The 14,391-nt window shown below is 40.6% G+C and overlaps 1 protein-coding gene across 2 annotated transcripts in view; it reads right to left on the bottom strand.

Annotated features, from left to right (window-relative positions):
* LOC122809164 (FXYD domain-containing ion transport regulator 5-like) overlaps positions 1-14,391 on the bottom strand; it is a 646,566-nt gene that overhangs the window by 556,495 nt on the left and 75,680 nt on the right. For both annotated transcript variants that reach the window (XM_044080450.1, XM_044080452.1), the window contains exon 2: positions 3,808-3,847. In XM_044080450.1, the coding sequence (XP_043936385.1) occupies positions 3,808-3,847 (40 nt within the window). The remainder of the gene's footprint in view (positions 1-3,807; positions 3,848-14,391) is intronic.

Genomic DNA, 14,391 nt, shown 5'->3' with positions numbered 1-14,391 from the left:
ATAATGCTTAACAGAAGTAAGTCAAAGAAACTGAAAAAGTAAGGTGTACAAAACAGTGGTGTGACCATTTCTTTTCTATGTCACAGAAACCTGAATGGTTAAGGTAGAGCAGTAAGTGGCCGAGATGGTTGGAACAATGCACACAGTGAGGCAGATGAAGAAATGAAGACATCAGAAAGGAAGTCAAATTCCACCAATGGGAGAGAAAGCCAATGAGAACAGATTATGATGGTCACATGTGCAGGAAAGCCAATGCCAATTTGGAGAAGAAGATTTGGGAGAGACAGGAAGAAAGCAAGAAGGAAGGAGGACACCTAGCTAAGAGACAGTCAGGTATGATGGTCAGAGAAGACACTGAACTGAGAGAAGTGATAACAGTTGATGTACCACCCTGACTCCATGTAAAAAAACAAAAAAAAAAACAGGAAAATGGGGTTAATAATTATGGTGGTGATGATGATAATGTGAATGATAATGAAACTGCATTTTGCTGAATCTCAAAACATAGAAACATTTAGTTTAAAGCTCATTAAGTTGAATGTTTCCTTAGCTGAAAATTCATTTCATAAACTGCATGTACACATAATGCTGTGCAAGAGAAGTAGAAATATGTGAATATATATATATATATATATATATATATATATATATATATATATATATATATATATATATGAAGATATTTACCTGACCAGACATAAAGATGATCACCAGTGTTACCTGTGGATTGTCACTGCTGCAATGCTTTCTATTTGTGCACAGGTGGTAATTCTCTCTGTGTGGTCATTTCTCATATAGGTTCATAGGTTAGTACTAAGCTAACTGCCCTTGTGAGCCCTTGTAAGCCATTTTAAGCCTAGACAATTATCCCTTGTGAGACTCAAAACCTGCACCTTGTGTTTGTAAGGCAAATGCCTTAACCATTAGGCCATCCTCCCAATATCTCTATAGTTATGCAGTTATGAATCTAGTATACTTAAGTTAGTGGGCTTGGGAGAAGAAGACTTCCTCATGTGGAGTTAAGGGAGGACTGCCCCCTTTCAAAAACAGTCTAAGTTGTTTTCCTTTGTATGTTACTTTCTACAAATTGTAACTATGTGAAAAGAGATTTCAATTAAATAATGTTCATTCATTGGGCTCTACGGTTTCTGATTCAACCACATGTGTATTCTATCAAATGCCAAAGTTCCAAACCATCTAGAGACTGATCACATCTTGTCAAAAATAAACAATCTAAGCCACATTTGTGTCACTACAGATTATAATGAGAAAAATAAAATTAAACTATCAATCAAAATCAATCAAAACATGAAACTCCCCAAAATATAACTTGGCCACAAAATAGCACAAATACAATATCCAGATGTTCTGTGCTCTGCAGACATTGCTAAAAAAACTGGAAGCCTTCTGAATTGCCTCTGGTGATTTATGCAGAAGGACTGTAAACAGAAAGACTCTGTTTACCCCCACCCTGTCAACTTTAAAGCAGCCTAAACAACATTGATTTAGGGATTATAGATGGATCTATAATGACATATTTGCAATATATCTTGTACAGGACAATATAGCTTTCTGATATGTAAAAAAGTTGCTGAAAACATTCACAGAGGAGTTGATTAAAAGTAGGCTACCTTTGTATTAGCTCTACAGCAATGAACAACAGCTACAGAATTACTATCATCCTTGATGTATATACCATGCCTGCAGTATGGTTCTCTAGGGCCTGCTTGTACACAGTTTGTTAGTGTTTGTTTTTATGAACCATGCGACTGCCATAATGGCAGATTAGTCACCCAGGGCACAATCTCTTTATGGAGCTGGACTCGTGGTTTGTGAATATTATACCAAATGAAGCTAAAACCGAAGTACAGAAGGATAGTGAAAGTGAAGCTTGACTTTTGGTGAAGATACCACCGCACCATTCCCATTCAGAAAACTTTTGAACAACACTGCAATTATATATTTACACAAAAAGTCCCAATACATAGCCCCTTAAATAAATGGAAGTAGGAATATGAAAGAAACAACAAGGTAAACAAATAATAAATGGAATATATACTGTTGTCAAGGTACAATACATGAAATTTCTGCTATTGTGGATTAAGGAAACTCGATTTTTGGCAGGGCTATTCCGGTCATCACAAAACTTGTTTCCCAAGCTCACAGTAACAATTATTTCACTTATTATTCTGCAAACTCCCTTCTATCATACAAATAATCACACACACACACACACACACACACACACACACACACACACACACACACACACACACACTGTACAGGAATATTTAAATTGATCTAATATTATTAATATTGACAGCATATCATTCTAAAAAATATCTAAAACACAAACTATAGACAAAATCTGTGTTATAGCATCTAAGGGTGTATGCACTTTCCCCACTGTACTGCAGGTTCAGAGTTGGTATATTTTGTAGCAATCGTGTGATTTTTTTGGATATGCTCGGTTTCTGTTTATATATTTTGTTTAAATATTTTGAGTCAATATTTTAAATGTCAATATTATTAACATTAGATCAATGTAGATATTCCCATACATACTTATATTCTACTGGCAAACTCAGAAAAAGGGCAAAACATGGTTTGCCTATAGCTAGTGGGGTTTAGCTTTATTGGCATGAATACACCAGTAAAGACTTTAAAAATAAAAGTAAAATGTTATGGGCATTCAGAAGCCGTGCAGCTGAAACACTGATATGTCCTCAAAGGGTTATTTGCATATATCTGATGGGCCTATACTAGTGGAGATTTATGGTATTACACAGTGAAGACTCTGGCTTTGCTGAAGATTTATTGTAGTTGATATATATATATATATATATATATATATATATATATATATATATATATATATATATAATATCTCTTTCTCTCTCTCTCTCTCGCTCTCTCTCTCTCAATATATATATATATATATATATATATGATACACACACATACACACACACACACATATATATATATATATATATATATATATATATATATATATATATATATATATATATATATATATGATACACACATATATATATATATATATATATATATATATATATATATATATATATATATATGTATGTATGATGTGTGTGTGTGTGTGTGTGTGTGTGTGTGTGTGTGTGTGTGTGTGTATGTGTAAGATGTGAAACTAAACAATATTTTATGCAATGAGATTTCAACTAAATGAGAATTCAGCTAAAGATATAGATCAGCTGTGTAAATGATGTGCCCATATATCTTCCATGTTTAACCCTCCCCACCCCCACATGAGGGTTGAAGGGTGGTGGGATTACCATCAAGTAATAATGCTTTTTTTCTGTGAGCATTTACTCCCTTACAAATATTTGACTTCTGTGTTATCACCCCATGCCATAGTTATCACACACGAGTGAAATCTCCTGAAAGCTAAGAGCATTTATATTTACATATTCACAGAAAAGAAGCATTTTTGTGGGGGCCATCCCCTCCCTGCAGTCCCCACCCCTGCTGGTTTTATCTCTCCCTCTCTCTCTCAATCTCACTCTACACTCCAAGATCACACAACAGTGAGGAATAGGGAAAAGTCCCCGATTCCCAATGTCTGATGATTTTGCACCAATAGTAACCTTTTACTTTTGACAGAGTCTGAGTTCATAAAATATTTAGTGATGTGCATAGGCCAGCAACTTATTGATATTAATATGCTGACAACAGCTCTGAGATGTTTTCTTTTATCTTTTATTACTTTAAAAATGCTGACAGCTCATGAAAGTATAAATATATAACACATTTATGACATACCTAAAAAAAGGAGAACCGATAGCAACATGTTGCACTCCATCTGTTAAAAAAGAAGATATGGTTAATAATTACATGTTCCTTTCCCTATGTTTATTGCTTTCTATATGTCTAATTAACTATCTGTTTGCATATTATTAAAAGGAAAAAAAATCACACAGTCAAAGTACAGTGTTGCTATTTGATAACTGGAGGAGAATACTGGTATTATACAACAGAATTTATCAATAAAGGGTGAATACAATATCATTAATTCTTTGGATCAAACAACATATAATGAATGTAGACAATGCATAAGTAGCAAACTATTGATAAAGAACCAGATGAACAAAAAATAAATATGTGCAGTATAATAAGTTATTTGGAAATCTCCAGTAAAACATTGATTAGCACCTTGTAGACCGGCAGCAAAACTGTTCAACCCAACAGAAAAAAATAGTCTCTTATATAGCAAACTATGAAAGAAAAAGTATATTTCATAAACTGGAGTGCATTGTATAGAACTGAAATTTTAGACTGGGCATGGTAATTTTGGGTGCCCATGTACACTGAGAAGTCACTGTTTAGGTCAGATTCCGAAAGATCAGGCAAAGCATCATAACTTACAAGGATTAAACATAGGAAACAATGTTCTAGGTCATACTGTCAGATAATTTGACTAACTTACCTAAGTGAGTTTATGAATGTTCTTATCATTAGTAACCCCATCACTTACTGTTACTGAAACATAGACCAAACTACAAAATGACTTTCCTTAATTTTCCATTAAGGGGAACTCTTATTAAAAAATGGTAGTCCTCATAATGTCACAGTGTCTGGGGATGTAGTCTGCAAGTAGGATTACTTTAAATCTTCTGTGTTGAAAAGCCAGATGCCATGTCAGATTGTGAGAGATATTTATGGATTAAGATTAATTTAGCAACAGCTCTGACATGTTTTTTTTATCTTTTGTTATTATAAAAATGCTGACAACTCATGAAATTATAAATATGTGATATATTTATGATATACTTAAAAAAAGAAGAATTGATAGTATCATTTTCTATGCCATGTGTTGGATTTTAATGAATAAAACATCCTTTGCAATCTGAGAGGACATCTAGCTTTCCAGGACAGAAGATTTAAAATAATGCTATGCACAGACTGCAGCTCCAGAATATATGACATTATGAGGACTACCATTTTTTTAACAAGAATTTCCCATAATGGAGAGTTCAGGAGATTCATCTTGCAGTTTGCTCCATGTTTCTTTGGAAATGTGATCCAAGCTATTTCTGTCTGATAAAATCTTATCTATACCATACTTAAACTGTTTAGGACAGATTGACAGATTCAGTCATTATGAGTATTGCTTATTAGCTAATATGAGTTCTCTTCTAAAAGTTACTCACAAGCCCCAGGATATAGCAAACTTCACCAAATCAATATTTCTATGAAAAGAAACAACTGACAGACTCTGCTTCTTTATTGAGCAGTAGTAAACCGTGGCACATTGCTTCGCCTATTGCATAAGGAACAAAAGTGTTTTACCAGACCTGAGTTTATTTATTTGTTTTTTATTTATTTATGTATTATTGAGATTTGATTACCGCTAAAATCTGACTGCGTAGGAGCCCATTTTCAGCAGAATCCCAAGAGAAAATCCCAAAGTATTACAAAACATTTTAAGAATAATAATTTTGCATTCTTCAAAAATAATATAAAAAAACAAATACAGTTTAAATAACTATCTCAAATTAGTGATAAAATGACACAATGGTTAATAATAAATACAAGTTATATGACAATGGCTTAATAATTAGAGAAATTTTAGCCCCTTTATAGAGAAATAAAGTAAAGTTTGTATAATAAAAACAGGAATTGCAATACAAAGTGAGAGAAAAGCAGTCTTTTGGTACAGTTAGGTAGAAAACCAGGAGAGAAAAACTGATAGAAGTAAGGAAGTGAGTGAAGAAGGGAGAGTAAGGAGATGTAAGGTATGGGGAGGCATTTGTCTACATTTAGGGATATACTTTATCCAGGTATTGAGTAAGAAATGAGCCAGCTTTTGGCTAGGATGCCTTTCAGAATGACTTTAAAGCATTGGAGGGAGGGTGTTGAAAACTGAACAAACACACACACACACACACACACACACACACACACACACACACACACACACACACACACACACACACACACACACACACACACATTTGCCAGAAGTGACAGTAGAAACCCTGCATATCTAGGTATTTGTACTATACTGTTACATAGTTAATGCACATGCCACAGAGCTTATATGGCTGAGGGCTGTCCAAAGGTACTTCTGAGAGGAATCACATTAGCAGGACTGCTAAAGTAGGGCACTAAGAAATGTAGTGGCTGGGAATGGCCTAAAACTGTTTCACCTACAAAGAAAGAAACAATCACACACTCACACACACACACACACACACACACACACACACACACACACACACACACACACACACACACACACAAAGGCAGGTCATGTGATATTATAACCCCCACCTCAGTGCTATTACACAGTGGAGCTCACCTTCATGCTGGCACATGTGACTGGTTATGACTGGTATGCCACTGTCTGCAGAAGGACATCACTTTATGCTATTCAGGGAATCCCTGTGTATGAATCACTCTCTGTGTGCCCCCCTGTGTGTCTCTCTCTCTCTATCACTGCCTGTCTCTCTCTTCCCCACATCTATGCATGTGTATGCTTGACACATTGTTATCTGTTGCCTATACATATGTCTGTGCATCACATGCAACAGATGCAGATATATCATATATGGGCCACCTACAGCTAGGTGAGGGTAATCCTGTCTGATGGGTGTGTGTAGGGACAGTTAAGGTATACATAGCTGTCTGTATGCAAAGACATATATGCACAATACAGTTATATAGACTGATGTATTTTCCAACATGGCCTGTGATTCTCTAAGTGTAGGAGCATGCCCAGTATGACCTTCTATAGTGAGTGTGAGACTCCATTCCAAAGATAGTTGTACTCCAGTCTGGGGTTTTGTGTACTACAGCCATACCTCTCAAAATGAACAGGAATTTGCTAGAGGTACAGGGTTTGTTTTAGCAGACATTTTATGACATATCTGAAGTCTGACACAGGAATGTATTGTGTCATTACCTAGTGACAGACATCCTGGGATCATCACAGTGCTTTACCAGGGGAATACAACCTTTATGATGCACATACCAATATTATGAGCCCAACTATAGACGTTCTTGCCCAAAAAAGCCAGTTGACAGGTGTGGCTACAGCTGGTTGATTGATGAAGCTGTGTAAACAGCCCGGCAACTTGATGATATACTGGCTGGGAATCTTCTGCTTGTGTGGTATTCTTCTTACCTAAAAAGTCATATTCTGGTGTCCATACCTCTCAACTGTACAGTTTTTGTCAGTTTGTCCAGGTGTTTGTCCAGAAGGTTCGTCCAGTCTACATAAACTTGTGTTTTTATGGCAAGTTAGTTGCATATAATTGAAGACTGACATTACAAAATAATGACAGACATTAGTGTTTCAGACTTCATAACCTTCAGACAGTTCCTGCTAATGCAAAACCCATTATTCTACCAACTTTCTCAGTATATAAGGGCAATATTTACAACACATGACTATCATTGGGCCTTTGTCCCACTTTTATTTATGACCTTGTCCAGATGTCTTGTTGTCAGAGGTTGAGAAGTATGGATGTGGGTACAAAGTACATTCTACTGGGCAGAAATGTCCATTATATGTGTAGTATAATCCACATAGTACTGTGACTTCCACGTATGTCAGTGGCAGAGTAGTACAAAGTAATGTGGTGAACCACTAACAGACAGTTGTGTATAGGTTGGTAGGTTGCTATGACATTAGTAGGGTATTAGCCCTGAAGCCCTTATGACCCACACAGACGAAAGTGCAGCCCATGTTACATGTTGACACACAGAGCCCCTGTCCAGCAGGGACACAGGTGGAATCACAGGACTGTATTTTGTGTTTCTCATGTACTTCTACAGGGAGCACATCACTAGGGGTATTGAGGCACTTGGCTTGCTGTGGACAGGGAGTGTATTCCTCAGATGGGGGAGTGCATGGGACACATATCTGTCACACCAACAAGCCGCACTGATATTACAGCCCAGGTTAACGCTGCACCTAGAGGTTGCTGTAGTAGGCCTTGACTTCCAGATGTGCAACAGTCCCATCAAAGCAGGGTCTGGATTGCTTTGCATGCCTGACAGGGGTCACCTCAGCAGAGTATGTATGGAATGGGGTAGAGGAACAGTACTGTTACCCTATCTTTGTAGGGTAGGTGTTTGGGTTTTGGGGTAAGGCCTTAATGTTTGCAAGACCCTGGTGTGTGGAGTCTACATGTTCTGTGGTGTGTAGGTGTTTGAAGTTATCATGTGTTTTTGCCTCTGAGGTGTCTTTTGTTTGGATTTTTGTTTTTTTTGTGGACCTCCACTTACGTGTGTGTGTGTGTGTGTGTGTGTGTGTGTGTGTGTGTGTGTGTGTGTGTGTGTGTGTGTGTGTGTGTGTGTGTGTGTGTGTGTATGTGTTGTATATCTGCAGTTGATGTTTATTGACACCATACTCTGCATGGCACCTATGTTACTGCACAATTTATTCTGGTGTGCACATTCTCCATTTGTCTGGCCAGTGGTTCACCTTCAGCTTATGTGTGTCTCTTTGTCCTTCTGTAGTCCAGTCACAGGCTTTGGCCACAGTGGCTGCTGTTATGCATTTGTAATTCTGATGTGAGCTGGGTAAATGCCAAAACATCACACACAAGGTTGTGGACTTCACACCTCTGAGTGTACCTATTTAGCAGGTCGTCCATCATTTTACCACTACATTTGCTGTGGTCCTTAGATGGTATGTGTTGCTATATACCACAAAAACAGACTAAAACGTCCAGAATATCACAACAAGCCACAAGAACTGGAACTTAGACTGAGAAAATGCCTCTTGTTCTCAGTCAAAGTTCCAGTTCCAGTTCCAGTTCTTGTGGCTTGTTGTGTTGCTATATGTTATTATGAGGCTACATGTGGGCCTAGCTGTCATACATTCACAGACTAAATCTGGACAGGCCCATATATGACAGTCAGACAAAGGCCCTCAGATGGGGACAGGATGTTCATAATGTTCTGCCAAACATAGACAGTTGGGAGACCAGTTTGGTAATTGCTTGCTTTCTCTTATGGGTATGACATCTGCTTCCCCACTGTCTACCATTGCAGTTTTGACATGACCCTTTCTTGTTTTGCAAATAGTTGGCAGGCAAATGCAATCTTAGGACAACCAGAACAGATATATAAGGCGTACTTGTGCTCCTTCTGTGACAACCTGTCATTCCAGGAGTATGGATGTTGGCCAGTGACATGCTGTCAGTGCTGAAACACTGTTGGCAGCCTTTTATAACATGGCAGTATGCTGACCTTCAGGTACCTGCTGCCCTACTAGGCACCATACCTCCTAACATTTTAGAGCCAGCCATCTGAACAAAGCCATAAGTAATTTGGGTACAAATGCCTACATATAGGTAACATTGTTAAGTAATGGCCTTACAAACCTAGAAAGGTGACACAATAAAAAGCTTTGCATTAGCATGCATTTTTCTAAAGGGTATGAAATCTGAAACTACAATCTGTCATTATTTTCTGACTTTAGTCTTTTGTGATTTGCCAATGATTTTCCAGGAAACCACAATTTCCTGATAAAGAGACCATAAATATGATGCAAACCTCTGGATATTTTGTGAAATGTCTGTACAGTTGAGGGGGTATGCTAGGCACTGTGTAGGTTACTTTGAGCTTTGTACTGTCCATATGTGTGGCCCCCTGTCCCTGACCTGTCCAGCTTTCCTTCAGCAACAAATATTGATGTGTGGACAGTGTGTGCACAACTCCTACCATAGTTGTGTTTGACATGCAGAATAGTTGGCACTTTTTTTCTTGGAACATGGACCCTGTCAATCACAGTACTGTACCTAGGCCACTAGTACACGACAGTCAGGAATAATGCAGGCCACATACTGACAGTATTGACCACACATATACAGAGCTCATTGACCCCTGCAAATTGTGGACATGAAACAAGTTATCAAGTTGATTGGGACAGCCATGGGAATGTGTGCTCTGCTGCTTATACCGTAAAAACACTAATGTTACTGCATTTCTATGGGAATATGGGTGTGTGTGTGTGGGGGGGGGGGGCACCTGTCAGCTGTCCACATTTGCACAGGGTGTGCTGATGTTCCCTTTACATGTTGGTTCCATTTAAGATAGTATTGTGCCTGTCTTGGAGACTACAGGTATATCAGTAAAGACCACAGGTTAGATTGCAATGGCAGACATTTTGGTTTCAGACCTCTCACCCTTCAGAGCCTTACTGCAACTGCAAGACCTGCTGTGATATCACTGTGTAGGTCTGTATGAGTATATTTCATCATTATCCCCATTTGTGGGCCTTTGCCAGACATTTCTTCATGGTTTTCTACGCCTGACTTGCTGGGTGAAGCTGAGGGGTGAGTATGGGATCCCCACATTGACATCCATGCACATGACCTATGACCCCCCCCCCCCAGTTTGTTCGTCTCCCACATATACTGCAGTGAGATTTGTCACCTACAGGAGTACTGCATTCTCTGGGTAAGCCAGTATTGGGCAGACATTTCCTGTTGCACCACATAGCTGTCAGTTGTCTGCTGCTATCTCGGTAGGACACCCCATTCCCTTGCATGCATGCAGCGATACCATAGCTGTGCTACTGCAATGTATTACTCCATTCATTTATTGTTAAGAAGACTGACTTACCTTGTGCCTGCAGCAGTTGTGGGGATGGTGCTTGAGGGCTGGCTCTGTTGGATGCACACAATACTCAGCCTATATATGGTAAGATACAGGTAGTGTGATGCGTGTGGCATCCCTTTTGCTGTGTGTGCGAGTCAGAGAGAGAGGTGTCAGTCCCTGGGTCCCTACAGTGTCAGTGTGTGTGCTATGCATTGCCTCTTTGCCAAGGCCTGGGGATACTGGGCACACCTCCAACTGCCTACAGGAGCAGGCTCAGGGGATTCCTCCTCCAAGGCCCCCCTGTGGCTGGGAGACCTTGGCAATAGTGGGGGGCTTTCTAGCCCTTCTGTGTGATGTTTCTGCCACAGCTGTTTCCTCAGGATCATATTGTGTAGCACGACACATACTATGAACATGTGTGCACATATGGCTGGAGAGTAATGCAAGACTCCACCAGATATGTCAAGGCAGTGGAACCGTGACTTGAGCATCCCAAACACATGCTCTATAATGTTCCTGGTTTGTGCATGTGCCTCATTATGTCATTCTTCAATGTATGTGTGTGCATTTCTGATGGGTGTCATCATCCACGGCTCCAATGCATAGCCAGCATCCCCCACCAGATGGCCATATGGGATGTCCCCCTGGCAAATGCCTGGTACAGCTGTGAGGAATGCCAGATGTGGGAGTTGTGATAACTACCAGGACTGCCAGCACACACATTCATTATAATGCCGTGGGCAATGCACATGACCTGGCAGTTGATAGAGTGATAGCCCTTGCGGTTGACATAGACTCTACCCTCTTCATCAGGTGGTGCCTTAATTTGGATGTGCCAGCAGTCTGTGGCACCCAGTATCTCTGGGAAGTCTGCTACATGGTGGAAGAAATGCATATTGCTGGTCCTCTCCTCATGGGTGCTGGGGAAATATGTGCTCACCGGCATGTGTTTGCATGACATCCAGGAACTGGTGGAGTACCCTGGATGCAGATGCCTGTAAGACCCCCATGATGTCCCCAGTAGGTCTTTGGAAGGTACCTGTTGCTAGTATTCTTAAGCCAACATATAGCTTGATTTCAACTGAGATGGATTCGCCTCTGTTGGCTCTGGGTCTGAGCTGAGGCTGGCACAACTCATAGATTTGATGAAGTAAGTCCCTGTTCACCCTGTAGCTCTCTAGTATCTCCAGATCATTTAGCCCCTTGTAGGTTACCCTGGTTCTGAGCACCCTTCTCCTCCTCCTCAGTCTGGGATGGTTGTCAGCATTATCCTCCTCGCCACCCTTGTCCTCTAGCACATACTGATGTACGAAAGCGACAGCAGTCCCTAACATTTTGTTAGTTAAAATTCCCCCAAGTGTGTACACCAATGTTGCAGAGTTTGTGGGAAAAACCAGACTTAAAGTTTTTTGCATAGTTTATACTGGTGTGCTGCAGATACTGCCTGTGTGATTGGCTGACTATGATATAGTCCACCTACTAGCTATATTATTAGTACTTTATTTCCTATTTCCACCCCTTCTAAGCCTCGCAGTATGCCGTGCACACCCGCTGTTGAAATGTAAACACTTCTGCTGGTTTCTGCTTTTTTTTTCATTGTTTCCCTTGTGTTTAAGCAATGTGGCATGCCGTGCAAACCCCTGCAGCTATAGTAAACACTTTTGAGCAGAAAGGACCCTCCTAGGGACGTGAACATGCTCAGCATTTCATGAACTAGCTCAGACACATCCCCTTGCTTAGCTGTGTTTAGTGGATCACAAATGCAGGTAGCGGATCTCCAATGTGCTTACACCAAGCATGACACACCCCCTATTCATGTCAACTGCTTCTCCTGCTTGCACTTCAGCATTATAACTATAGATCACCAACCATGTCCCAGGACTCCCATTCCGCATTTCTGGAAACATTGGGAAATATAAAGGTCCTACCAAACACCCTGATATTGTGTGATTTCAATTACCGAAACATTAACTGGGAGAACTACTCAAGTACTAACTCCCTTGCCTAACATTTCCTAGAATTTATAAACTCAAATGTCTTGGATCAACTGGTCATCACCCCCACCAGAGGTGACAACATATTGGACCTGGTCATCACCAACATGGGTGACTGGTGTTCCACACTGAAGGTCAACCCCTCACTGGTTAGATCTGACCATAAACTAATCACTCTGGATAGCCACATTCCGCTCCCACCCCTGGTCAAAGAAACCACCATGAAAAACTTTTCAAAAGCAAACTTCACGTTATTTAAGACCAAGATGGAAAGTTTTAAAGCCCCCATGCTAAAGGATAATGCTGCCCAAGCTGCAAGATCCTTTACTAATGCACTCTATGGGCGCCTACAAGAATGCATGGATCATGCTATCCCAAGCAAAACCAAGACTCACTCCTCCAAGAAAAGGAAACCAGTCTAGTGGACCCCTGCCATAAACAAGCTATACAATAGAAGGAGGAAACCAATACAGAAAAGAGTAAAATCCCAAGCAGATAAGACATCCCTGATCAGTATCAGCCAGAAACTACGATCCCTCATAAAATCATCCAAGGCTAGCTTTGAAAGAAAAATTGCCAAGGACTGCAAAGATGACCACAAGGCATTCTTTAGCTATGTCAAGAATCTAAGTGGCAATTCTCAGATCTGCTCAGAGTTTGTGCAGAATGGCACAAAATACACTGAACCGACTGCTATCGCCAACATCCTGGCTGACAGGTTCAGTGCAAACTTCACCCTCCTCTCACCCCCAAAAGGGCCCATAACCATACCAGAAGAATGTAATACCCCTGAAATCACAGACACTCATGTTAAAACAGCCCTGTCCAAAGCAAAACACAGCATCAATGGGACTGGATGGTGTCCCAGGCTGCGTCCTACATGAGCTCAAAGATGAACTAACCCCTCACCTAAACAGACCGGTCAAACTCAACCTCTCCACAGGTTACTTGCCCATAGAGTGTCACACAGCAATGGTTATTCCGCTCCAGAAAGGTGGAGCTACAACAGACCCCGGGAACTATTGCCCTATAAGCCTGACTAGCTTTGTCTGCAAGGCTATGGAGTGCATCATCATGGATCTCATTAACAGAGACATTGGGAACCTCCAAACACTGGACCCTACCCAGTTCCGCTTTGTTAAGGCAGATCCTGCCTCCTAAACCTGGTGGACTTCTTCGAGACAAATACCAAGGCTATAGATGAGGGAAAGGTGGTCCACACAGCCTACCCAGACCTCGCAAAGGCCTTCAACACCATTCTAGGTTCTGGTATTATAGACAAGCTCACCAGCCTGAGCATAAACCCCTATATCATAAGATTTGTTGCCAACTGGCTCATGGACAGAACCCACATAGTAAGAGTTGCGGGAGCTAGGTCTGACTCTAAACCGGTTACAAGTGGCATTCCCCAGGGCTCAGTCCTAGGACCCTTCCTGTTCAGCATATACCTTTCAGAGGTACAGGCAAGCACAGGAGGTCTATGGCTGACCAGGTTCGCAGAAGTCTGCAAACTAGGGGCCATAACTGACACTCCGGCTGACACAGACATCCTCCAAAAGTGTCTCACTGAGACAGATACCTGGTGCCAAAACCATGGCCTCAAGCTAAATGCCAAAAAGTGCATAGTCATCCCCTTTGGCAAAAACAAAGTACCCACAAACTACCACATAGGTGGTAGCCCCCTAAATATGGAAGACGCAATAAGGGATCTGGGGACCCAAGTAGATAGTAATCTCTCCTTTGATAATCACGTTGCCAAAGTGGTTAGATAATCCTTCTATGTGGCCCATCTACTCTC

Source organism: Protopterus annectens, chromosome 8.part0 (assembly GCF_019279795.1).
Source record: "Protopterus annectens isolate FY-2018-M chromosome 8.part0, PAN1.0, whole genome shotgun sequence".
In the NCBI taxonomy this organism is placed as follows: Eukaryota; Metazoa; Chordata; order Ceratodontiformes; family Protopteridae; genus Protopterus; species Protopterus annectens.
Note: the sequence above shows the minus strand (reverse complement) of the source record. Positions and strands in the feature narration are given on the sequence as shown.